Below are 24,443 nucleotides of genomic sequence, written 5' to 3'. Positions count from 1 at the left end.
TTCAGATCCAGATGTTAGAAGCATATTAGAATATACCTCAAGGTTCTTACAAAACACCAAAAACACCAATACATCTAAATTTGGATGAAACAGCTAATGCTTGGGGTGAAGCACCTAGAGTTACCTTGAAAACAAGTATGTAATACTAGAACAACTCAGAAGTGTAAGAGAGACTCATCCACAATGTATTGGGCAGGTGTTGCTCAGAGGCAGTAAACCAGTGTTAGTGGAGCATCTGAGCACCTATTCTACTAAGAAATCTTGGAAAAACCGAACAGCAGGCATTCCTGCCCTTCCCTTCACACAACTGAGCAAGACAGGTAAAGTCCTTAAACTGTTGTGCTCCTCCAGATACAAGATATAAGAAGACTTACAACTGTGGAAAGCAAATAAAGCTGTAGCAATCCAAAAAGGCAGTTCTGATTTTGCTAGCATAGATGGAAGAATATAATGGGTTCCAGCTTTTTAACAAATACATAGCTTAAGACAAAAAAATATGCTTGGCTAAATTATAATGGAAGCCAGCAAGAGACAGAAAAATATGGCAGGTTTGAGGTTTAGAAAAGTATTTTTTTACTCCATAGCAGAAAATAATGAGGAGTCTTTCATTGAAAATTAAAAGACATGTTGATTTCAAAACATGATCATTATGAACTGCTTCCTATTAATCTTTGCAAAGAAACACTTTCATGTCTGCATTTAACACGCTTTCACATGGAAGGAACAGCATGAATATGAATACAAATATAAATATGTATTATATGGATACATAAAATAAAACAATAGGGACTATAAAATATACTAATTGCCCTGTTCTTGAATTTTGTGTGAATTTTTAATGGAAAAAGACATTGTTTCCTGATAGAGACTTGGGAGCTTTCATTCTACCTTCTCTTAAGACCCCTAAATGAAATACAGTCTCACAGTTTGTTTCTCACACACTGTGCTCTCTTCTGAAGCACTTAATATCAATTCTGTAATAACTGTGATTCTATTATAGAAAGACTACAATTGTAGAATCAATATCATAATTGAAAAGTTATAATAATAGCTCCCCAGCTAGGATACTTTAATGGAATCAAACTCAGAAGAGGGCTGAGAGGCCTGCTTAACACTGTAATAGATTACTGCCAGAAACTTGGTTATAATGTATTGGGCAGAACTGTAGCTGAATGTACTTCTGAGCTGTTTGTCTCCTCTTGCTAATATTAAAATATTTAATTTGTCCTGCAGCCAAATCAAGTGTATCTTCTTTCCTTCCCACAGTTCCAATAGTCATTTTGCCAGTGGGGACTGCAACAGAAAACCAGCTGATTCTCTGTTTCTGAACAACTTGACTTCAGAATGTCCTCTGATAAAAGATGTTCAATATATATGACTAGCAGTGTTGTACCTCAAGTGTGAGAGAAAATGGGCGGAAGAGGGACACATTTCAAAAATAGGATCATATTTGGAAGGAGTAACACATTAGCACCAAGCAGAAGCAAATATATGAGAAAAGTACTTCGGTTAAATATTGTATGTAAATAACATAGTCCTACAGTATGGGTAAGGGGCAGCATGATAAATATCATTTCAGCATTTAAATGTGAGGTATAACAATAATTTGTACTATACAAGTCAGTGATAGAACACTAGCGAAAGAAACAGAGAACTGGACTTTTTAAAGTGGGCTGTTGCATTGGGGTAACTGGAACATATTCACAAGCACCTGCATAGATCACTATATTATAAATGGCTAAAGTATATTATACAAATATAGATGCCATAATTTTTTTCTCCGTTTGACCTTAGTTACAACAGGTGCTCACTGAGGCTCAGTAAATTCTAGAATTTCTGCGTGTGGGTTTACACAGGAATCTCTTTAGTAATAACATGATCTGGTATAGATTTTTTTAAAAAATTCTTTAATCAAATCTTGAGTTTCCTCCAAAATGAAATATATGGACTTTGAAGTTCATTATTTTATACTTCATTTGGACTACAGGTGGAGCTCTATGATTTTGGAAAACAGAAATTGAGTTTTCTCTTCCATGGGACAAAGAATTTGGCTGAAATACCATGAAAATACTTCAATTACTATATATAGTAATTAAAACATCGTTAGGCATTGTCATGGATGATATTTTGTACCTAGTATTCTTATAAGTTTCTTCCATTTTCCTTTTGAATTATGCATAAATGGGCTGTTAGTACCCTCAAGCTGTACAGCTGAATATTTGGGAAAAGTCAAAGGCAGCAATTTCAGTGGCAGTAATTCCACTGAAAAACTAAATTATAGAACCATAGAATCATAGAATGGTTTGGTTTTGAAGGGACCTTAAAGATTATCTGGTTCCAAACCCCCTGCATGGGCAGGGACACCTTCTACTAGACCAAGTTGCTCAAAGCCCCATCCAACTTCCAGCAATGGGGCCTCTGCAGGTTCTCTGGATAGCCTGTTCCAGCATCTCACCACCCTCACAGTGAAGAATTTCTTCCTAATGTCCAAACTAAATCCCCCCCTTCCACATTACCTCTTGTCCAATTGCTACAAGCCCTTGCAAAAAGCCCCTCCCCAGCTTTCCTGTAGGCCCCCTTCAGGTTCTGGAAGGCTACTATGTGGTGTCCCTGGAGTGAACAACAACTGACATATGGTAGCTCTGGGGAGAACCCTTGTCAGGGGAACACTGATGGGGAGGAACGCATTAGTTTTATCACTGTTAGGGTTATAGCAACAGTATCAGAAGATGTACTCCTCCAGTGCTGTCCATGCATTCGCTTTACCACAGAAATTAGATTTTCTTACAAGTTTAGTGCCCCTAGGAAAACTAAAAGTAACATTTACAAATTAGGCTTGTACAGTTAATTTGCACAGCCTGGACTGTCAGATATTTGAAGAAAAATCCAGATAAATACCACTGCCCAAGCATAATTGTTGTTAAAATCTTTGGAAATGTTAAAATCTTTGGAAATGTCTGCTTTTCTTCTGACATTAACAGAAGCAATAAATGAGTGAAAATATTTTTTAAAAACCCAAACATATTCCTATTGAACTTCTACCATTAATATAATATATTTAGTTTTTAGTAAAGCAATCCTGGTATCTGTAATTAGTGCACACAAAGGTATTATTTACAGTAACCTGAATACTTCTACACAATTAGAACACATAGTTTAACTACTCATTATGTTGGCTTACTGTGAATCTGTTAAAGATTACATTTACAATAGTTTAAATAACAGACAGTTTAAGACTGATATAGTTTTCATATGAAACTAATTCTGCTTTTATTTATGCCATCATAAATCTATGTAACATTAGTATAAGAATTTAATCTTGAAAGGTGCCAAGTAAACCTGTAAAGAAGTATACAGTCTCAAAAGATCTTTTAGTTCAACAAGAGTCCCATAGATTCTAGACATCCTGTACCAATAATGTTATGTTTCCAGAGGACCTCAGTTACTATTTATGAATCTTGCCAGCGGGGGTTAACTTTTCTGTTGTGGGTATTAGACACTGCTAACTTCTTGAAGGATGACTACAGAAATGTTGACTTTCTGAAATGTTAATAAATTACTTAAGTAGTTAAATTAATACCAATCTGAAAATCTTACTCGTTGTGAAACAAGTACTCAAGAGACCAGTATTTCTAACTATGTACTGAAAATGACTTCATATCTTTCTGAGCAAAGGCAATTCTGATACTGTAGTACTCATTTACTTGTTATTATATTAGATTTTATTCAGCAGAACATAAATTAAACTAGTAAAAATGACAAACTAAATGCTGACCATTAACTAAAATAATAAAAATAAACATTAGAGCTCACTCTTGTCTCATGAATGATGTATTTAATGCTATTCCCTAAAGGCAAAAAGCCCTGCTGTCTCAACATACCAAGAAAATTGCCTTTTAATGATTATTCTGGAATCCTAAGAATGTATCATTATATTGAACTGCTGCAGGGAAAGTGTGTTTATATTTAATTTATAAATGAACAAGCACCTTTAGTTGAGATTATCACTTGCACAAGATTTGCTCAAGAACACTGCACAATTTGTTACTTTGAACTATTATAGCAGTGAGTGTTCAAAATTAACCCCCCCAAGTTTTTATGAAAACGGTCACAATAAAGCTTGCATTTCAAGTTTATTTCCTTTAAAAGCACCAGCAGAAAGAATCACACACAATTTATGGATTCAAACATAACTATAAATTGTTTTCTGATAATGAAAAAGTAATTTAGAGAATGCCATGACCAATCAAATTAGAAAGAAACATGTATAGAAAAGAAATTGACCTTTGTGATGGCAGCTTAATAGGCATACGCCTCTCATTTTGCAAATAATCTTATTTTTTTAACAAACTGATTTTAAACTATCAATTTGATTAATAAATAAACACTACTAGTAGATGTACTTGCAGCCTAAGGCATAATTGGCTGGTCACTTTAAAAGCCTTGCTTGGGAAAATGAAAGACTAATAATGCTGTAGGAAGAGTAAAATGAGTTCAGACAATTGACAAATGTTTTCTAAAGCTAATTATGTTTGCTTTCCCCTCTCCCTTGGTGTTCATTACCTTTAAATGGAGCTACACATTGGCAGAAGTAATTACCAGGTTGGTCAATGCAGGTGGCTCCATTCTTGCAAGGAAATGAAGCACACTCATCTATATCTGTTTCACATCTTGCACCTTTGAAGAGACGAAAAATTGAACACTTAGTAAGAGAATCAGATGCCAATTTCTATTTCATTTGCACCACAAGAATCTCAAGCAACTTCTAAGATGACACTAACATAAATCAACCAAGTGAAGAGCCACACATACTAATGTCAGCATCCATTTAATTCTTATCACCACAAATACATAACAACCTATTTCTGAGTTGCTAAGTGGTACCTAATCTTCCCTGTATGTGGAAGCTTTGCAGGCCTTTAAAATACAGACTAATTTATCTTGTGATATTTAGTTTACAGATGAAGTCAGTGTTCCAGTTTGTTTGAATGCAAATGAAACATTAGACCAGGGCAGATAAAGAGAAATGAGAAGGAAACACAAGCAAATTAGCTGGTGATGTCTTAATGGATGCTTTTTGGACTACCTCCCTGTGGAAAACAAGTTTCACTATGAATACAACTCACCAGTAAAGCCAAGTAGACAGATGCATTCATAGCCACCAATAAAGTCCTCACATGATGCATTATGAAGACACGGTGAAGTGTGACATTCATTTATATTTGCTTCACAAGTTGTGCCTATAAATATACAATCAGGCAAAGAGGAGACTGCATAAATATGCCAAGAACTAATTCTTTTCCCCAAAAATGTTTGTTCTATTTCTATGATATTACATTTGCCAACAGTTTAAAAAGCTTATTCAAAATAGTATATGCTATTTGCAAAATTTCACTAAACACCACTGATCCATTTTCAACAGCTAAGCCACCAGTTATCAGAAAGCACCTAGTTCCATCCTGTCATGAAAACAAAGTATGTGACTCTAGTTAAGATGCATTTATGTTGAAGCTACAAGATTTTTTTATAATTTCAGATGACACTAAAGTAAGTATCCATACATACCATCTGACATTAAAAAATCAGTGTAAGACTCAAAGTAGATTTATGAAACTACTGTTCTAGGGATTTTTTAATACCTTGAAATCCATCCTGACAGACACAACTGAAGGCATTCAGATGATCAAGACAAGTAGCTCCATTGTGACAAGGGTCACTAAGACACTCATCCACCTCAATCTCACAGTTATTACCTGGAAACAAGTAAAGGATTAACTTCATTAGGAATGTGTAATTGGTGACTCACCAGTGCAAGCAGCAACAACAAAATGAAATAACTGAGGCTGAGCCCAGGGAAGTTTTAGGAATGAGTCAGAAATTGTCTTTGGGAAATTAATTTCTTGTTGATTAAAGACAAAAGTAAAAGGCATATATAATATAGAGATTAATTTCTGGATTTACTAAAAAAAAAACCCCACCATATTTTTCCTTTTTTAAGGCTGTAAAGTCTTTAGTTTTTCTGAAACATCACAAAAGTCTAAGTGTTGTTTCTAAGACCAAATATTAAAACATCACAGGTTTTTTCTATGTTATGCTTTTCCATCCATGTGTTAATTTCTGGATTTGTTATAGACATCTCTGTGGGAAATATTAGCAAAGGTTTCCATTATGGCCAAATATTTAACAAACATTTTTGGAAAATAATAATTAAAAAGTTAGATATTGCTATATATTTTTAAAATCATAGATGCGATTTCTAGTTGAGAATGATGTACCTATAATTGTTCTGGCCTCTGAGGTAGAATAAAGCACAGAAAATATTTATTTTCATTTTGTATATTAATTTTTCCAACAGATTATAATGGCATCAGAGTTATAATTACTTATACCTAAAAGGCAGGCAAAGAGTTCCTGATTGTTTCAGAAGGGTTTTGAGGGCTTTATTTGGCCACAGAAAATGCATAAACTAAAAATACTAATCTACTATTTTGTAGATATAAGAACTTAAACAAAAATTTCAATAAAATAAGATTTCACCAAGAATTATCACAAGTAACATAAACCAATTTTTCCTTGAATTTTGATACTAACACTAAAATAAGACAACCATAGAAACAAGATATAGCATTTCATTGTATTACAGACATAAATATTATAGCTATTAAGCTATAGATTATTTCATCTAAATGGTTGCCTACATTAGGACATAGAGCAACAGTTTTAGAGGTATGGAGTCTACTCCAGATCTGAATTGCTCTTGCTGCCTGTGTCCTCCCTGACTATCAAGAGTCACCCTCTTCCTGCTCTGGGAGCACCATCAAAGTCCCTGCAATGAGGCTGGATGGATCTTGGCTGCAGAGCTGACCTGCCACTCAGGGAATTCTGACTGTGCTTGATTAGTTCATCATACATGTGATCAAAACATCTGCATCTGCGTCTAGAAACATTTTGTTGGTTATTTTTAAAAATGTAATCTGGAATTACCATGACAGTATGTTTACACAGCCAAGCTAATTTTAATCTAGTTGGACTCTCAACTAATGACAATGACCTGCAGGGTAGGTGTAAGTATTTAAACCTGCCCAGGATCTTGGATGTATATTCAGAAGTTGAAACCCTCATTACTGCAGCTTTATTACAAGAAGCACGAAGCAGATAACATGAGGCCAACTTATATATGGCTGGAAGTAGCAATCCCATTGGTGTAAGACAGACATTCTGTCTAAAATAGTATAAAGAGTTATTGGAGTGGAAATAATCGCATGTTGTCAGTATATTTTACAGTGGAATACTTTTACACAGCCATGTACTTTTGGTTGCCAGGAAACAAAAGTTACTTCCACCTCAGTCAGAGGCACACTGCTAAATTTTATCTATTACTACATTTGAATAACCTTATCCATGGTTTAAGACTGAATTAAACATGTTAAACAACACTCCTCACTCCTTTGAACCTACCTATAAAACCAGGTGCACAGAAACAAAGATAGCCACCCAATGTGTCTTTACAGATGCTGGAGTCCCCACATGGTTGTGACAGGCAGGCAGCAACATCTGCTTCACAAAACCGACCAGTAAAACCTGATGAAAAACAGAGTAACAGAAGGCATAAAAAAATTCATTATCACACTTAATCTGAGAAAACAGACAAGTGAGAGACCAACTTTGCTAAGAACTTTTGTGTTCTTATTTTTATGTTCTTATATATATGTTCTTATATTTAAATTTTTTGTTTAGAATAAAGTAACATATTTCAGTTTCTCTGAAAGTTTCAGGTTCATATACAAAGCAATTCTAAATGGAACAGAAGGACCATATGATAAAGCCGTATTTGCAATAATAATAAAAAAATTTCAAGATACAATGGGTCTTTAAGATTTGATAGAATGTCAATTTGTTCAAATGATTTTATGCAATGTCACAGTTTGGGCCAAACACGACAACAAAGAACCAGTCCTTGGCCACTCCCTCAATTCCACCATCCCCTCCCCCCCCCACACACACACACTGTGGGATGGGGAGGACAAATGTTTCTTGCCACGCCATCCTCCTCAGGAAGAAGGATTCCTTACAGTCCGTCCCTGCTACCCCACAGGGTCCCTCCCATGGGAGAGAGTCCTCCATGAATCTCTCTTTAATGAGTCCTTCCCACAAGGTCCAGAGCTGCTCCAGCGTGGGCTTCCCACAGAGTCACGGGCTCCTTTGGGAACAAAGTCCCCTGGCGCCGGGGTCTTCCAAAGCTGCTCAATCAGAGTCCACTGGCAGCAAATCTGAGTCCACTGGCCACAACATCCAAGTCCACTGGCCAAGTTCACCCCTCCTGGTGCCCCCAGGGAATGTTTCACCACATTCCTCCAAGAGTGCAGGGGGACAGCTGCCATCTCACCCTGGGTTGCAGGGAAACTTGTGCTAGGGCACCTTCTTCCCCTTCTTCCTCACCAACCACCAGGATCTTCATCCCAGCACTTTCACCTGTCCAGCTCAGCTCTTCTTAACTGCTTGCTCTGCTGAGGTCTCATTTCAGTTCTTCCGTATGTTAATTGCTGAAGCTCATCTATTGTCCCTCTAATGGCTCCTTGGTTGGGTATGGAGCAGGGAGAGCTTCTCAGCTTCTTATCGGAGCCACTCCTTGGGCCCTTCCCCTGCTGCCAAAAAAACCCCCAAACCAAACCAGTACATGCAGTTATTTCTACTTGTATTGAAATAACAACAAGAATACTACTGATAAATGTCTTCTCATTTCTAGTGTGGTTTTCTATACACCACGCTCAGAAGCCATCCTATGTTTTCAAGCCAAAAAAGAAAATTGTCCCAATGCATTCTATTATAAAGCAGATATTACAAGATCTGACAGGTTTGGCAGCTTATTGGTATTGATTTTTTGAACCAGTTAACTTACAGTTCATAAGAAACTTAATCTTGTGGAACACTGAGCTTTTGTGTTTCTCATTGAGGGCTACACATGCACAAAATTTATAAAAGAAATTCAAAGATAAAATATGAACCTACATTTTACACTTAAGGTGTATTGGACATGGTGTTACAGCTTCTGATGCCATCATCCAGCAAGAAAATCACATGGTTCATTGATGACAGCACCTTTATTTTAGAACATACACAATATTTAGTTGCCAGTAAATACTCTATGTTTCACGGAAAAACAATTGTCTTCAAACCTAAGAAATTTTTCAATTAATTGATATAAAGCAATAAAAAATAAATAATTGTGTGTTGAGCTAGAATCCAATTGATTAATATAGATTTCAACATTTTTGTTCTAACACTTGTAATAAAAAAATCAATGAGTTAAAGTATAAGAAGTATAGCTTTCTGCTTTCCTATTAACCAAACACTTAAAAATTCTATATAGATTTTTGGAATCTTGCAAAAATAATGTTCCAGCGAAGATCAAAAGTACCAATTTATTATAATTTAATAATTACAGCATGAAAAGCTGCTAAAGACTTAAACCAGAGGTTTGGTTCAGTGAGCTAAATATAATTAATTCCTAAGTCTTACAAACTTGGATACCAAGTCTGGCTGAAGAGCTGAACTTCATGTTTCATTTTGAAAAAGATTTATAAGGGAATGCCATGTTTCAACAGCATAGGTATTCCCAGAACAGATTTTAATGTACTATTGAGTTGCCCCATATCTGACCTTGTGTTCATCAATGTTTTATACAACAAGGAGAAAAAGGAAGAATCTTTGGTCGAAGATGTTCAACTGAAGAGCTCCTGATCTGGACAACTTTTTAGTTTTTGAACAGCTGGTTAGATGAAATAACACAGCAACTTCTGACCATCAGGGTAAATTGCTGAAGAACACTGTGCTTTAGAAATCCTGGCTTGTATGACAACCCTTTGAGGCATAAATATAAGACAATGCATATTAAAGCTGCCCTACACATGCAGTCACTTTGGTTTCTAAATCACTAGATCCAGAAAGGTGTCTTCAAGCTATATTTCTATTCCTTTCCAAACACCAGCTGTGCAGCATTCTCACACAGCTGAAGTTTTTCTCCATTATGCTTGTTATTAAAAATGCAAGCATCTCTCTCATTTTTGTCTTTTTAAATAGCTGTTAACATCTGCTTACTGAAGTACTACATAAAACTAATATGAAAAATATGAAAAAGAAGTAAAATTGGATAATTAATCAGTGATGGCAACAGTTACACACAGATATATGTATAACTTTTATATGTGGTTATGTGACTGTCATCCAAGTGGAGATACTGAATATAGAAAAGCCGACGTTTTTTTCATTTGCAGAACTAAGAATAACTGTTCAGAATAACTTTATATATTGGGAATGAAGATCTTAAACTATGTATGCATGAATTTTTATGTTTTGAATTAATTATCAAAGAGTTACAGCATGGAAAAATGTATCTAAAATTACTGTACTAAACTGAAGAACAGAAGTTGGTGGTTGCAGGGCCCAATTTTAATAATAAACACCTGTCTGTATAAATTTTCTCATCAAAACAGATTCAGCAGCAATACTTAGGAGTCTGCAATTTCCCATAAAATTGAGCAATTGTCAGTTTATTTTTCTGCTACGGACGCTCAAAAGGTAATTAATGAATTTAGATAATGGAAATTTAGCAGCAGAGTACTTAAAATAGTTTTTTTTCAGAAATGCCTCATTCACAGACATTTCCTTCTGACAAACCCAAATGCTTCATGGCAAAAGTGATTTTTATTAGTCAGACCGTGACACACTGCCCAGGGAGATCATTGCCTTGTGATCCATTCTGACATACTTCAGCCTCACAGTGATTTATGGCAATCTCACTACATGGATCCTTATATTCTGAATGGCAGGTACATCTGAAGGTATTAACTGGAGCTTCACATTAAGGGCTATTGTCAGGGCCAGCAGGATTTGATGTGCGTTCATTCACTCTTACTGAACAAATACTACGTCTGGGCAAAAAAGTTACATGGCTCCTGTTAAAATTACAGCTAGGAAAAATTTAAACAGACTGAAAGAAACAAATGTCAGAATTTAATAAATTAATTTCAAACCTGGACAATATTTTCATTGTCATTAAGATTCTTACACAATAATGGGTTGCTATTTCTCCTTATTTGCACTGGGTGTGATAATAATAATGTACAAGCCATTTTATTAATTTGGTTTATGAGACAGAATTATTGCTACTCTTTTTGTCTTTCAATACCTATCATAATGAAATCCTACTTTTACTTGGGTCATCTAGAATTTAAAATATAAAATGGTGCTTGCTGCAAAGGTTACACAAAATGTAAAAATAAAAAATTATGCAACTAATAATAGCATAGTCGAACAAAATAAAGAAATGGTAATAAAGAGGTCTTTGGATGAAAGGAAGGGGGGAAAAAATGCTGCTATTGCCTCAGACAATACAACAGGAAAGTGTTTTATTGTGATGACCTGCTCTAATAAATACATGTGATTGTTGTGTTGAAGTAACCAATCACAACTATAAAGGACACAGTGGAAGATGCAATTTTCTCAGTTTTATCATTCTTGTGTATGGGGTTTCTGGAACTCAGAGATCAAAACCCACTATTTCTCAGTAAAGTCTATTTGAACTTAATAAATTAGATTAGAATAAAAGAATTATTCTCTAAAAGTTTAAAAAACTTCATATTCTAAAACAGGAAACTAAGAAATTATGCAAATGTGACTTTAAGACATTTTTTATGTTCTCTGAAGACTGCTCAGTTTCACAAGCAGACATTCTGGGCTATCAACAGCTGCAATCTGAAAAATAATACTGTGTTCGTGTGAGAAAATCAGTTGTTTTATTTCTCAGTGTAGCTCAGGGACAAGTCAGAACTTGCATTTATGTGCACATAATCTGAGAGAAAGTTAAAACATGTTGTAAGAATCTGCTATTATTAGTATTTAGGGTGTTTGTACATAAGTTTCTTACCTACATCTTTCATTCCTGAAATAAATAGATAAATATTCTAAGGCAAAATAATTTCAACAGATTTACAATTTTTTGTCATTCAGGTTTGAAGTGAAGTGTTTCAGCCATTTTAAATCTTATGCAAAGTTTTCTCAACTAAGTAGTGAGTGAAAAAATAAATCTCCTAAGCCAAAACTCAGTTTTTATCCCATCATGTCAGCATTTTCTGATGAAAAAAACATTTCATTGGATATTCCTCAAAATGCTCTGTTGGCAGCTGAAAAGTCATCATTGCAACTGTGAATTTTATCTTATGATTTTCTGACAGGAAAACTGAAAAATATTTTTTCAACAAACACTTGAATACATAATTTAAGCTCAATTCAGTCATGAGAGGAATCTTAAATATCAGTCAGTCCACCTTCTGTGTACCACTCACTCACTTCGGAATCAACAAATACATACTAATTTTAAAATATTCTTGATACCACAAAAGTCCTGCCTTAGTCGTAATTAGGTTGTTTATACACTGATGTGAGAATGATATTAAGGTGATGTCACAGACAACAAAAAGAGACTTCATCTAGATTGTAGGTAAGATCTTTTCTCCGAGACAGATTTGCTCAAAGACTGAGACCAAATGAAGTTTGGTCAGGCTAGGTAATTTCTGATAGTTCCAGGTAGACATACCTTATAAGCAGACCTTGCAGAGCCAGGAGCATACAATGTATGAGCCTGAATCCACATGCCTTTCTGGCCCTTTTCTAGGCTTTTATTAAGCAATTACTGTTGTCCAACTTGTACTAGTCACCTCCATGCCAGGGCAGAAATTCTTGGTACAGGTGTAATCATTTCTGTTCATTGATACATTTGCAAGTGCTGCTCAACCCTGGAGATTTGTTTTTATCTACATGTGCTTCAGTTGTGCTCCTGCACAGGAGAGTTAAAGGGCTTTGCTATTTCTGTTTCATGAATGCAGCCCTTTGTGGAATCAGACTGCAATTACAGGTAATATGAACTCTGTGTACCCGGATGTAAATTATCTGGTATATTTAAAAATTAAAAAAAAATCAGATTAAAATGAGTTCTCTTACTTTAACAAGCTTTCGCTAACAGTTTGGTCACTAATTATTGCACACAAGTGCTTTTCTGATCGTAATCTTCATTCACAAATGAATTCTAGCATTATGAATAACTTTTTTTTCTATTTTTCATGATCAAAATCTGAGTACCTACAGCTCCACACAGAGGCATAAATCCTTTAGAGCAATAAATATTAATAGGCTTTAGGAAATGTGTAATGCTTGGCAACACACACATTTCAGTCACGTCATGTGGTGAATCTGTATGTCAGGTCTATATCTTATCACCATATTTTAAAGTTCTGTGTTCAGCTGGGTTTAGTTTAAAAATTTTAATCAACTTTTATTACTCATAAAGGAAACATGATGGCAAGGTAGGCAGGGCACAGCCTCACTGACAAGCAATACAGTGACACAATATCCAAATAAGAGGAGATGAGCAGGACCAATGCTGGTAACCAGGGTCTGCCATGGTCCAGTGATGACCAGACAGCCTGCTGTGACAAAGTAGGTCTGAGATGAAGCTGGGAATTCGAAGTCAGCACGGCAAGGTCAGATTGGCAGGAGCGCCTGCTCGTACATTCTGACATATGACAGGGAACTACATGGCTTCTAGCACAAGCAGAACTCCTGACCAAATATCTCAGCACGGAGATTTCTTTTTTCCACAGCACCAGAAAAAATCTGAAATCCATTCAACTTGAGTTCTCTGGATCTTTTTGCAGATGAGTGCCTTGTTGTTTCCAATTTATATGTTGTTGGGTTTTTTTTTATGTCTGCCAAATAGGACAAGTCTTCGCTCAACTGAATCTTCTTTCTTTTCCAGACCATTGCTAGAGTTTTTGCCTTTCTGTCTCCCACATTGGTGCCAAGTTCAGTCACAATATTCCCAACTCCATCATCCAGGTCACTGATGAAGAACATTGATGAAGAACATTAGTGGGCCCAAAACACTTCCAGTGAAATTCTTTTCCACACTGAATCTCTATTATTTTTTTCCACTGAGTTACATCTTGTTTAGTGGTTGTTTCACTGAGACAGTGTTCCCTTGGTTTCCTTATGAGAACGCTGACACACTCAAGATATATATCAGCTGCTTCTTCCTTGTCCAGAAGGTTTATTGCCTCTTGAGAACAGAAACTGCAATGGTTTCAAACATTTTGCTCTTGAGAAATCCATGTTACCTAGTGACTGATTGTAGGTTTCAGATACTTATAAATAGTTCATCTTTACTTTTTCTCTAGTATTTTTTTCAAGAATTCAAGTTAGATCTGTCAGTTCTATTCTTCACCTCTGCTCTTTTGTACCTGTCATTTGACCTATCCACAAGCCAGCAGTTCTGAAACTGCTCTGAATAACTTCTAAATACCACAGCTGAAGTTGTGACCAGACAGACTTTAAAGTATGCATTTTCTAGATTATTTTTTTATTTTATAGTCAAAGATCTTCCTTTTTGACAGTTCAATGTAGTTGGCCTTTTTTGCTCAAGGTCAAGCAAAAAGGACGATGAAAATTTCCTGGCATTGTATGTCAACAACATTCTCTCTTCGTTAGGAAGTGGGTTGACACTTTCTCTCTTCTAAAGAATTATCTAAATATCAGGTACCCATTTCCTCCTGTCTCTTTTTTTTTTTTTTTTTTTTTTTTTTAAGGATATTTAATCTCTTCTTGAATAGAGCAAAATAGCAGAACAAATGTTAATTATCTAGAAAGTTCTTTTAAAATGAGTTACTTCTTAAACTCTGCTACTAGTGATCTTCAAATTTCTCTGTAAGCTCTCAGCTCTCTGACCTTTTGTCACTTTCTTTCTCTTCATTCTCCCCCTCTCTAGAATTTATTTCTTCCAGTGATGGTTAATGAGTGCACCATTTCTCTCTTACCAGTCTGACTTGAATGACCATTTCTACTGCTTTGGACAAGCTGGACTTCAAGCCATACATTTTAATGAGAAGATGTAAGAGAACTATTGCTCCACAGTGTTTTTCTTTGAAAACAAAAAAACTAACAACCAACCAAACTAACAAAAAAAAACCAAACACAAAAAACCAAAAAACAAACAAACAAAAAAACCCACCACAACAAACAAACAAAAAACCCCTCCTTGAACCTAGGAAAAGGGCCACAAATGCTAAATACATCTTGCAATACTGACTGAACATTTTTTGTCAGATGCACTAAAAGATGGATTAGACTCAGAGACAAAGGATTAAGTAAAAACAGAGGCATACTCTACATTTTACAGCAATACACCAAAAGACTTACAGCTATAACAACAGAAGTTTGATTACTGTACCATAGCAGGCAACTTCAGATTCTCGATTATTTACACTAAGAAACCATAGAATAAATTTTTAATCTTTGTTTGCTGCCTTGGTATGTGTCAGACTATTTCATCATAGAAGCATAGAATGGTTTGGCTTGGAAGAGACTTTAAAGATTATCTGGTTTCAACCCCCATTCATGGCAGGACATGAAAAATGGCAAAAATTTCAGCAGATAAGTAAAGCTAAGTTCCAGATACTTACTCCTCCCTCTATAGAAGAGGTGACTACACAGGCTACTTTGGTATTTTTTAAAAAAAAAATTGTGTAACAAGTCCAAAATAAATACATGAGGCATTTGATTCCAAGGCAGGCAAAAACAGATTTGGGGAAAATGCAATGCTCAAATATTACTATCTTCAGCTTCTAGACCAGTGGCATTTTTTAAACACAAAAAAATTACAATATTTCATAAGAACAGATTAGTAATCCAGAAGTAAAAAATATCTTACCACTCAAATGTTGCTAGTTTAGTTAGAAAACAAAGAAATAACATGTCTGGATTCTCACCAAAATTAAGTAAAATGAAAATGATAGTGCTCCACCAGTGAGAAAGCAGAAGGGGAGCCATAATTCTTTTTAAAAAAGAGAAAAATGAGGAAGGAAAAGAATTCTTCAAAAGTGTTTTTCAGAGTGCCTGTTCTGTAAAAGCACAGTTCTTGGAGGACTTTTAATTTGTTTGTTTTTTTCTCTCATCGATAGTTTATCAGTAGATTACACATTAATATTGCTGCTGGTCTAGAATTAAAAAACCATCACTTCTCTCTCTTTGTATCTTTTTTTTTCAATGCTGGTATATACAACAGTCATGCTTTAATAGACTATATAGGGTATGACTTATGTTTTGAGATTTTTCTTGTTTTAATAGTGTTCTTTGATGCTTCCTGTTAATTGAATTGATCTGTAATTGCTTGCTGCTATTACTGCTAATACTGGTTCTTACATATCCAACACCCCTTCATTATTGATAGTCTTACCTCAATGTGTATCACCATAAAAATCTTTTTCCATTGTGTCTATTGTGATAATATATTTTTTTCTGGAAATGAATAGGAAGAGTTTGTAGTGGAAAGAATGAAGATTTAATTAGGAGAAATAGCTCTTTCTTTCCCTCAGTGGAGTACACAATTCAAAACAGTACTTCCTTAAAACCAGTAATGGAGACTGATAGAGAAATTTACATATTATTTTTTTGTGTGTCCTCAAAGCTTATATTTATTTGACAGGTCTATATAATTTCAAAAAATGTAATATTTCTTAGAAATAAACACCTCTGAATTTTAATAGAAACCAAATATATGTGATGAATGATGTTTTTAAACAAAAGTGATAATAACAATATAAACAACAGTTATGATTAAGATATAGTTTCTAACTTCTGATATTTACACAAAATTTCACTCAGCTTAATACCTCTGAGAAAAAAGAACAATGAATATAAAGCTCCCAGTAAAATCAGTCCCATATCAGAGCTGTTTCTTGCCTTTCAGAATTCGTGTGACAAGAATAAGGAGATAAGAGGATGAGCTGTCCCCTATAGTGTGGCCTGACACTGGATTAAATAAAGAGCTCTTCATTGCAGTATTCTTGTTTTAGAGAAAAATTAAATTTGTTACAGAAAGTAAGTTCAGTGTCTTTACTTAAAAAGAGAATGGTTTCTGAAGTGCAACATAAAGTTGGGCATGCATTTCCTCAGGACTGTAAAGGTTTGTTGAAGTAAAATCCAGGAAGGTGAATAAGATAATGAAAAAAACTCTATATATTAGCCTGCTATTCATGTCATTCATGGTATTAAGCTTAGCAGATAATACACAACATTTGGGGGTCGAAATATTTCTTAGAATTTGCTGATAAAGCAACCTGTTGGAAAGAGAGAAAGCACAGAGACATTCCCTTTCATCCATCACGTATTTTCTAGTTTATCTTTTGTAATTTTCAAAGCTAATACAGGATCCAAATATGATACTTCATTTCATATGAGATTAGAACACCACATGATACCAGAAAAGCTGGGAAAAAACCCTGGATTGTTGCTAGTAACAGGTAAGTGTGTGTGTGCAGAAAGGTAGATTAAAACCCATAAAGCAAGAGCTATGGATTTTGCTCAAGGTCAGGCCAGGCAATTCTAGTAGCTGACAATGACAAGAATTTTATACAATATTTTTACTCCTTACTAATCCAAACAGTGCCACAGAAAATGAAAAGTGAACAAATGTTAATTATTTTTCAGTATATTGCAGAACCAGAAGAAGATTAATTTGACAGTGAATTGTTGAAAAAGGAGGTTATTTTATAGAAAGGGGAAGAAAGGGTAAAACAGGAAAAAAAAACATAGTTGAAGAATTAAACAGTTGTATGAAAATGTCAAAATAAAGAATAAATGCTGTTCAAAATAAGGAATGTTAATATTGCTGAAGAATTGGAAATAGAACAATTCTGTTTTTTTATTTTCTGTATCAATACACTACAGATTTCTTTTTTTTAATTGAAGATTGCTAAACAACATAGCACACCCATAATTAGAAATTTGAATATATTTAGACATGTATTGGACAAATTATTAATTATCTACTTTCCAGAAACAGAAGTTTTGGACTAAAAAATTGTTAAACATATAAACCAAACACATGTATTTTATGTTTAGTAGACAGAGCATAGGAATTTTGGAAAAAGGGCATAGCTTGATTATCACTTTAACTGCTTTACAAACACTATCATTTTAAGTATATTGACTAAAATTTTAGGTGTTTTCTGAAAATAATTGTTATCTGCATTTCTAATATCAGAAACAGAAGATGGAGAGGTGCCAGAGATTGCATCTATGTGAAAGACTGAGCAGATCAACAGGTTGATTAAAACTCAGTCTTTGGAACATTTCAAAACAAAAGATCTAACAAAAAACCCCCAAACAAACAACAAAAAAACCCCAACAAACAAACAAAAAAAAACAACCCTGAAAATTGTGTATGTGAGCATTGGTGTGCATGCTTATACATCCTCATTCCTCACCCCATGCAGGTATATGCTGGGTTGGTTTTTTTTGGTAAGGCAAAAGTACCAGTGTTCATGCTTACTAACAAATGCCTTATTTCTCACCATTATGGAATCTCTAAGTGGAATGCATCCATTACTGGCTTAATTTTCCCTTAAGTAAGTGTCTTGCATAGCTGTTTTGTGCAACAGCCAAGGTAGGTTTAGGGAGGTATATTGAAACAAAGTATTACAATATAAAAATACTCAAACCATGTTCTCTGGTCATAACTGCCTTTTTCTGGCCACCTATGTCTGACAATATAAAAGGGAAATGGGGAATTACTCATAATTCTTCTAGTCCCTCCATGCTTAGAGCTAGCTTATGCGGCAGAAGTAAAAGCTTCATGTACTTGCCTCTGTATGGTAACTGTAAATAGGCAGACTTACACTTAATAGTATATTCAATTTAGGCTTTTTTTTTTAACAACTCAGTAATGTTGTGTTTATTTCTTGTTCTCTGAAATGTGGAACTAAATTTAATTATCTGCAAGGTGTGCTTTGAAAACAAGCTAAAAGGTGTTAAGGTATAAACTTTGGAGGAACATGAGAGACATCTTGAAAATATAATTTTAAAGTATTTGTGGTCAGATAATCAATACACACAAGTAGTTACCTTCTGAAGTCTTAGGAGATGCCATAAAATCATAGAATCACAGAATTTTTTGGATTGGAAGTGACCTTAAAAATCATCTATTTTCACCCCTCCTCATAAGACCTGTTCTCCAGACTTTGAATCAGCCTAGTTACCCTCCTCTGCACCCTCCCCAGCACCTCGGTGTCTTTCCTATACTGCAGTGCCCAAAACTGCACACAGGACTCGAGGTGCGGCCTCACCAAGGCTGAGAATAGGGGCAGGATCACCTCCCTGGTCCTGCTGGCCACACTATTCCTGATGCAGGCCAGGATGCTGTTGGCCCTCTTGGCCACCTGGGCACACTGCTGGCTCATGTTTAGTCGGCTGTCAATCAGCACCCCCAGGTCCCTCTCTGCTGGGCAGCTCTCCAGCCACTCCTCCTCAAGCCTGTAGAGCTGCCGAGTGTTGTTGTGGCTGAAGTGCAGGACCTGACATTTTGCCTTATTGAAGCTCATTAAATTGGCCTCAGCCCATTGATCAAGCCTGTCCAGATCCCTCTGCAGAGCCTCCCTACCCTCATGCAGATTGACACTCCTACCCAGCTTAGTGCGCTGAGGGTGTACTCTATCCCCTCATCCAAATCATCATTAAAGATGTTGAACAGGAGCACCCCAGCACTGAGCCCTGGGGAATACCACTTGTGACCAGCTGCCAACTGCAGTTAACTCCATTCAGCACAACTCTTTGGACCTGGCCATCCAACCAAATTTTGATCCAGCAAAACATATGCACATACAAGCCAAATCAGCCACCTTCTCTAGGACAATGTTGTGGGAAACCTTGTCAAAAGCCTTGCAAAAGTCAAGGTCGACAACATCCACAGGCCTTCCTTCATCCAATACACAGGTCACCCTGTCATAGAAGGAGATGAGGTTAGTCAAAAAGGACCTGCCCTTCATGAACCAATGCTGACTGGGCCTGATCACCTGGTTGTTCTGCATGTTATGCATAATGGTACTCAGGATGACCTGCTCCACCAGCTTTCCTGATGCTGAAATTAGACTTACAGGTCTGTAATTTTCCTTCTTAGATATGGGGGTTACATTGTCTGATTTCCAATCTGCTGGTACCTCCCCAGTGAGCCAGGACTGCTGATAAATGGTGGAAAGTGGCTTGGTGAGCACCCCTACCAGCTCTATCAGCACTCTTGGGTGCATCCCATCCAGCCCCATAGATTTGTGCACATCTATGTGGTAGAGCAGGTCTCTGACCATCTCCTCCAGGATTGTGGGGGATTGTTCTGCATCTGGTCCCTGTCACCTAGTTTAGGGAGTTGGATTCCCTCAACATTGCTGGTCCTGTTACTAAGGACTGAGGTGAAGAAGTCATTTAGCACCTCAGCCTTTTCCTCATAATTCATCACTATGTTTCCTCCTGCACAGGGGGGATAGAAGGTCTCCCCAGTCTTTCTTTTGTTGTTAATATATTTATAGAAGGTTTTCTTTTTGTCCCTTACCATGGAGGCCAAATTAATTTCCAGGTAGGCCTTGGACCTTCTAATTCCCTCCCTGCATAGCCTCACAGCATTTTTGTAGTCCTCATGAGTGACCTGCCCCTTACTCCAAAAGCCATAGATTCTCGTTTTCTCCCTGAGTGCCAGCCAAAGCTCCCTGTTCAGCCAGGATGGTTTTCTATGCAGCCACCTCTCCTTACAGCACATGGGGATGGCTCCTGTGTCTTCAAGACTTCCTTCTTAAAGAGTGTCCGGCTTTTCTAGGCTCGTATACTCTCCTTTGACCTGCTGCTGGTCATGCTTCTTTTGATGCAGCCCAGGATACAGTTGCTTTCTGAGCTGCAAGCACACATTGCTGGCTCATGTCAGCTTTTCATCAACCAACTTCCCCCAAGCCCTTGTCCATGGAGATTGTGTGGATACAAACACAACCTGAGGTTTCCCAGATGTGAAAGGGAATTAGATCTAGATCTGACTAATTTGTTAACTTGATCATCTTTGGGATGATCTTATTAATTTCTTATTATATGTGAATGGGCTCATTCCAACAGCAAGAGTTAAATATGGTAACATGTTCCATTAATGCATCAGACAATAAGAAAAATTAAGAGATGCCAAATATAAGAAGCAGCAAATGAAAAATTAGTCAGCATACGGGGAGTTAAATCCTTTACTGAAGAGTTTAACTTTGGTGAATTGTGAACTGTAGGTATGACAGTTTAACAGGTCCTTAAAATAACTGTTTAATATTGAGAAACCAGATGAAGCCATTCCACTCTTTATCTGCCCATATAGTGGTTTTAGAAATGAATAGACTCAAGCTAAAGGCTGTCGTAGAGACATTTCTTCACCTGGGGGATTTGTAATGGGTTATTACAGGATTTCTCAAAACATGATCATTTTGTGTCTGCTTTTGTTAACAGTAACGCAATGTCTTATTATCCACTTTGAAATAAATATTGTTGTTTCTATTAGAAACATGTCAAATTTCTAAGTCATCTGTTAGGTTTGAAGGATTGAACTGACATTACAAATGAGTTGTTAATCAATAAAATGTTGGGTTTTTTTCTTTATTTTTAGTCTCATAAATGACAGCACATTTGGGAAAAAAAGAGAGGAAGCCATCAATTTTTTTCTTGCTCTACTGAAGGAAAATTTCACTGAACACTGGCATGAAAGCACTATACTAATAAGATAAGAACACAGGAAGAAAACTGGAATTATACAAAAAGAGAGTAATGTAGTAAAGCTATCACACCTAATAAGTTCAGATCCTTTCACACCACTGAGAAATTTGCCCTGTGCTCTCTTAATCATAACTTCACTTTCTTCATCACAACCTACCTTAACATCAAACCGTTCTAACAGACTTTTTAATGAACTTTGCAAAGTATGTAGCCCTGCTCATTCGCCCTTTCTTAGCTTCTTTTTTTCCCTATTTTCATGACAATGCTTTTTGGCTCCATATTTTTCTTTCGCCTGCACTTGGCTGCATGTTTCTTTACACTGCCTAGTTTGTGCTGGTCTACAATTAATGATTTTCAATGCTATCATGTGATCTTTCTTCTTTCTTCCCCATTTATTTCTTATCTTTTGTAAAAACTGTCTGTAATTAAAAGATAAATCTATTCAAAGAAAAGTTCTTAATCATTGTGACTTGTTTAATCTATTTTTAATTTACCAAAATTATACATATTTCAGTCTTTGAGTGCAAAACCTCACTAGATGCTTATTTTTATAAGAATAACATAATGAAACCAACCTTATAGCCTTCTATGAGGAAGTAACTAGGTGGATAGATGATGGTAGGGCACTAGATGTGGTTTATCTTGATTTTAGTAAAGCATTTGACACTGTCTCCCACAGCATTCTTGTAGATAAACTGAGGAAGTGTGCTCTTGATGATCAGGTAGTGAGATGGATCATGAACTGGTTGAAGGGAAGAAGTCAGAGAGTTGTGATCAATGGGACAGCATCTAGTTGGAGGTCTGTGACTAGTGGAGTCCCTCAGGGGTCAGTACTGAGACCGGTGCTGTTCAATGTTTTCATCAACGACCTGGATGAGGGAACAGAGTGTGCCCTCAGCAAGTTTGCTGATGACACCAAACTGGGAGGAGTGGCTGACACACCAGAAGGCTGTGCTGCCATTCAGCGAGACCTGGACAGGCTGGAGAGTTGGGCAGGGAGAAACTTGATGAAATTCAACAGGGGAAAGTGTAGAGTTTTGCATCTGGGGAAGAACAACCCCATGTCCCAGTACAGGTTGGGGGCTGACCTGCTGGAGAGCAGTGTAGGAGAAAGGGACCTGGGGTCCTGGTGGACAGGAGGATGACCATGAGCCAGCAATGTGCCCTTGTGGCCAAGAAGGCCAATGGCATCCTGGGGTGTATTAGAAAGGGTGTGGTTAGCAGGTCAAGAGAAGTTCTCCTCCCCTGTCTATTTTGCCTTGGTGAGGCTGCATCTGGAATATTGTGTCCAGTTCTGGGCCCCACAGTCCAAGAAGGACAGGGAACTGCTTGAAAGAGTCCAGTGCAGAGTCACAAAACTTTAGTGAGTGGAACATCTCCCTTATGAGGAAAGGCTGAGGGAGCTGGGTCTCTTTAGCTTGGAGGAGACTGAGGGGTGACCTCATCAATGTTTACAAATGCATTAAGGGTGAGTGTCAGGAGGACAGAGCCAGGCTTTTTTCAGTGACATCCAGTGGTAGGACAAGGGGCAATGGCTGCAAACAGGAACACAGGAGGTTCCACGTAAACATCAGAAAAACCTTTTTTAATGTGAGAGTGACAGAGCACTGGAACAGGCTGCCCAGGGAGGTTGTGGAGTCTCCTTCACTGGAGACATTCAAAACCCACCTGTACATGTTCCTGTGTGATGTGCTCTAGGTGACCCTGCTCTGGCAGAGGGGTTGGACTAGATGATCTTTCAAGGTCCCTTCCAGCCCCTAAGATTCTGTGATTCTGTGAAACCTCGCATAAGTAGAAATGGTAGGGTTTTGTTTGCTCTTAAACATTTTAACAGATAATCAAGTTAAAAAATAAAATCTTACTGTGCTTCTGGAAACATATAAACACTTAGAAGATACAGTTGCAAGTATATTACAGCATACACAATTATATATTATATCAAAACACACACTTAGAATACATAGTATCTGCAATTTTATGACCACTGCAGGAATGTCCCGCTGTGTTCTTCTTTGCCAGTGTTTTTATTTGTATAAATGTCCAAGTGTAGATTTTCCTTTGTATGAAACATGTATATTAAAGTTTGTATTACAACTTAAAACATGTGTGTCAACTTAAATCAAAAGTATTATAAGTGTGGAAACCTAGAGCTTTGCTGCACTGTAATTTTGTTCTTCTAGTGAAAATAACAGAAGAAGGGAGAGATATGTATATCTCAAAATTTGATTTTCATATATTCTGTATACCATACATTAGTATTTTAACTGCAGAATTATGTAGCTCTACAAAATCTTTACAACTCTTCTGACACTGAAAAGATAAAACAGACAAACCAATGTTGTCTTTCTGCTGCCTTGACATTTATAGCTTTTCATTTTATAAGCAACAAGCAGCAATGTCACTGCAATTGACATTGCAATTGTCAACTGCAATCTGAGTGAATTAACTAAATAAGAAAAACTGAAGTGTTTGGCAGATTTAATTTATATAATTTTAGAATTCTCACTTTTTCTGCTATGTATTTTATGACTAAATATTTACATATATCAAATAATCTAAGTCTTCAACTAATTTTGTAAAGGTTTCCATGAAAAAGTGAAATGAATAATCAGACCTTTCTGTGTTAGCAAATGGCTGGACATTCTCGGGAAGCACACTATTAGAAAACCAGCTAAATATACCAAGATTCAAAAAGACACAGAAGAACTACTAGAGTTACTAAAAATATATTTAACATTTCACAAATATATGAGAAAAATGATGCTACTGTATGGATCAGCTATAAATGTAAGGAGAAAGTCCTGGGAGGGATCTCTTGTAATGTTCCC

At 36.4% G+C, this 24,443-nt stretch overlaps 1 protein-coding gene across 1 annotated transcript in view; it reads right to left on the bottom strand.

Annotated features, from left to right (window-relative positions):
- Positions 1–24,443, bottom strand: part of EYS (eyes shut homolog) — a 686,220-nt gene that overhangs the window by 542,884 nt on the left and 118,893 nt on the right. Inside the window, exons 7-10 of the mRNA XM_051613735.1 lie at positions 7,459–7,581; positions 5,640–5,753; positions 5,127–5,240; positions 4,564–4,677 (exon numbers count right to left, since the gene is read on the bottom strand). Of these exons, the coding sequence (XP_051469695.1) occupies positions 4,564–4,677; positions 5,127–5,240; positions 5,640–5,753; positions 7,459–7,581 (465 nt within the window). The remainder of the gene's footprint in view (positions 1–4,563; positions 4,678–5,126; positions 5,241–5,639; positions 5,754–7,458; positions 7,582–24,443) is intronic.

The sequence above is a fragment of the Apus apus genome, chromosome 3 (assembly GCF_020740795.1).
Source record: "Apus apus isolate bApuApu2 chromosome 3, bApuApu2.pri.cur, whole genome shotgun sequence".
In the NCBI taxonomy this organism is placed as follows: Eukaryota; Metazoa; Chordata; class Aves; order Apodiformes; family Apodidae; genus Apus; species Apus apus.
The sequence above is the reverse complement of the archived record's forward strand: the minus strand, read 5'-3'. Positions and strand labels throughout refer to the sequence as shown.